Below are 3658 nucleotides of genomic sequence, written 5' to 3'. Positions count from 1 at the left end.
TACACACAGCAACCCAGCCGATGTAATCTCACGTGGTGCTCTGCCAGAGCAATTGATCAACAATTCCCTTTGGTGGCATGGACCAGGCTAGATCAAGTCACTTTCCGACGAAGTTACACTCACTTGTGCTCTTGACGCCACTCAACAACGACAAGTGGAAAGGGAGCAACGATCGACTGCCGTGGCGTGTTTGGTTGTATACGAAAACCAATTTATCGACGACATGCTAGCCCGATACTATCCAAATTTACAGCTTCTTTTGCGCATCACAGCGCGAATGCTACGTTTCTCCCATCGAGAGCAGAGAGTATCAAATCGCCTTATGCCCCAAGAGATTGAGAATGCCATGGAAGTCTATATACGACACGTGCAGAATCAACATTACCAACAAGAGATCAATCGCCTAGAACGCAAAAGTGAAGTAAATCGTAGCAGCTCTCTTCGCCAGTTGAAGCCTTATCTGGATGAACGACATCTTCTCAGGGTGGGCGGTAGGCTGCAACTTTCAGAGCTAAGTTACAACACGAAGCACCCGATTTTGCTGCCCCGCCACTCAATCCTCACCGCACTCATTCTCCATCACGAGCACCACGAACAACTCCACTGTGGTCCGCAATCACTGCTGAATGCTGTACGGCGACGGTTTTGGATTGTCGGAGGAACGAGTGCTGCACGCAAGACTTGTCGATCCTGCGTCGAATGTATGCGTGCAAGACCTACACAATTGCATCAGCTGATGGGACAGATTCCTGTAGATCGCCTAGCACCGAATCCCCCCTTCTCTATCACCGGCATTGATTATGCTGGGCCTGTTAACATCATCAATCGGCGTACACGTGGCGCTACATCTAGCAAAGGCTACATAGCACTTTTCGTGTGCTTTTGCACCCGTGCCGTGCATCTTGAAGCTGTGTCGGACCTCAGTACATCTGCCTTCATTGCTGCATTCATCCGTTTTAGCAGCCGATACGGATTGCCGAGCAGAATTCACTCGGACAACGCTACCAACTTTCGGGGAGCAGCCCGAAAGTTCCGCGAATTATATCGACACATCAACGAAACCGAACGGAACGATCAAGTGACCGACTTCTTCTCCAACAAGGGAATTGAGTGGAAGTTCATTCCTGCGCGATCCCCACATCACGGGGGCCTCTGGGAGGCAGGCGTGAAGGTAGCGAAATCTTTTCTGAGCAAAATCGGTGGTGATGCTTGTTTCGCATTCGAAGAACTGAGTACCGTTCTCGCGCAAGTTTCGGCTTGTATGAACTCTCGGCCGATTTCTCCACTCTCTAATGACCCGAACGACCCTCAACCTCTCACACCAGCCCATTTTCTCATCGGTCGACCACTACATTCTGTGCCGGAGATCAATCAGTTAGAACGTCATATCGGTTCCCTCAGCAGATGGGAGTTTGTTCAACGCATCGCACAACAGTTTCGAGCTCGGTGGCAGAAAGAATATGTGCTATCCCTTCAGCGCATGGCAAAGTGGCAGAAAGCAGCTCCGAATATTTCAGCAGGAGATTTTGTGCTGTTGGTGGACGACAACGAGAAGCCTAAGCAATGGCCGATGGGCCGCATTGTCGGCACTTTCCCTGGAACCGATGGCCACGTCAGGGTGGTGGATGTCAAGACTGCCAATGGTACCACGCGGCGAGATGTACGACGACTTCGGCGCATCCCGTTGGATGATGACGAGTACGTGCCAGGACGGAATGGAGCGGAAATTCCCAGACGTAATTTGGTGGGCGGTTTATGGTGTGACGGAATCTAAGTACGTCTCGCCGTTGCCTTTTGTAATTCAATTTCTTTTAATGCCAAACTCTGTATCTCTCCTCATAACTCCAATTTGCGAATTTGTATACCTTTTGTTTGAATTTTTGAGTCTTGCTTCACACTATTCGATCATATAAAAGCCAGTTGTAGTCAATAGAAATATATCAGTTGAATTTATTGTATCAAACGTGCCTCGCGTGTTTTATCCATCCGAACGAAATCCGTAGTTCTCTCCGACGCTTTTCGGACCGCGTAAACTCAATAGCCATTTTTAAAACCACGAACTTTTAAAAACGCATTCAAAAGAAGAGCACTGTGATTTATGGTGCAAAAAAAAACATTAATTTACACATCTCCGATTGAGTGAGCACTAATTTCAGCTGCTCAGCTCTCGACGGAGTAAAAATCTAAAATCCAATTGTGGTTTCGAACGAATTCTTTATAGAATAAAATTGCTCTAGGATGTTGTAGGATACCCTCTGCTTTGCCTAAATAATGCACTTGACATAGCTTGGCTACTAATAAACATTGATATTAATGCGTTTCGCGTTGACGGTGTTAATAGGTTTTAAAGGTTAATCGCATTTACGTGAACTTTCATATGTAATTAACAAAATGTGCGTGATGATATTCCCTTCTTTCTTGTTCGCCTGCAAAAACTAAGCGAATGCCAGCAACGCCGTCTACGGGAATATTAAAAAACAGATTACATTGCCTCATGGTTAGCACAGTAGCTGGCAGAGCAAGAAATGACACTACACACTTGTGTGCAGAGCAAGTCCACCCGGTCGGCACGAATTGTTAATCAGATGTTACTCTGATCGATTCTTTCTACCTCCGTTCAATAAAAGTATATACATAATAGCGAACTAAGAAATAATGCAGCAAAACAGCGCAGTAGGACATTGAGCAAAAAACAGGATTCCCCAACGAACGATTGCCATATTCTCACCAGCTAACTTAATTGCTCTAGCATATTATTTTATCAGGGGAAAATGATAGAAGAGTCGGTGTATTCGAAAGCCTGGTGGCGGGGCAATGAAAACGCGTGGGGGGGCTAAGCCCCCTCGGTAGCTACGGGCCTGTATATACTACACTGGATTCTCTTTTTACGCGATTGATACGTGCGCTAAAAAAGAATCGCGTAAAAAAAAAATCGCGTAATTTCGAACAAATCGCGTAAAAAAAAATCGCGTAATTTGGAGCAAATCGCGTAAAAAAAGATCGCGTCGTTACAAAACCTTTCGCTATGTGGTAAGTGTGTGTATGTATGTCTATGTATGTGTATGTGTGTGTATGTTTGTGTGTGTGTTACATATTTGCTCATAAACAATATTTCCCATGTCACACATCGCGTAATTTCAAGAAAATCGCGTAAAATAAAATCACGTAAAAAAAGGTCGCGTAAAAACAGAATTCAGTGTATTACAAACCAAAAAGCAACTTATCAACCCGATATGCCTTTTGTTTCAATTTCAGGGGTTTAACCCTGATGTACTCAGTATCCAGATTGTCTATGTCAGTTTACGCGCGCGTGGCTCAAACATATTTTTAGCTATATTCAAACAAAAATTCATCATCATCAATGACGTAATAACTTAGTGTACCAGATAAATTAAAAAAAAATACTTAAATATTATAATCTTCTTCATTAATTTACAAAATATTCGTTGAAATCTGTCTACAAAACAGACTTTATTTGTGAAATACAAAGCCTTTTAAACTCCGCCATTGTTGCTGCACGTTGCACTTGTCTGGGCATCGAATTGAAAAAGTTAATTCTTTGTACAACAGAGAGTTCTGTGATCTACTAAATAAAAAGTGTGGTGTTCTAGCGTCCTCCGCGTTTCTAGTGTTGTACCTATAAAAATCACTTCCCCTA

The 3658-nt window shown here is 44.0% G+C and overlaps 1 protein-coding gene across 1 annotated transcript; it reads left to right on the top strand.

The window, feature by feature from the left end:
• The first annotated feature begins 223 nt into the window (after nt 1–223).
• Nucleotides 224–1774, top strand: LOC129716879 (uncharacterized). Its single transcript, XM_055666723.1, has one exon. The coding sequence runs from the start codon at nt 224–226 to the stop codon at nt 1772–1774; it is 1551 nt and encodes a 516-aa protein (XP_055522698.1).
• Nucleotides 1775–3658: the final 1884 nt, after the last annotated feature.

The sequence above is a fragment of the Wyeomyia smithii genome, chromosome 1, assembly GCF_029784165.1.
Source record: "Wyeomyia smithii strain HCP4-BCI-WySm-NY-G18 chromosome 1, ASM2978416v1, whole genome shotgun sequence".
NCBI classification, from domain to species: domain Eukaryota; kingdom Metazoa; phylum Arthropoda; class Insecta; order Diptera; family Culicidae; genus Wyeomyia; species Wyeomyia smithii.
The sequence above is the reverse complement of the archived record's forward strand: the minus strand, read 5'-3'. Positions and strand labels throughout refer to the sequence as shown.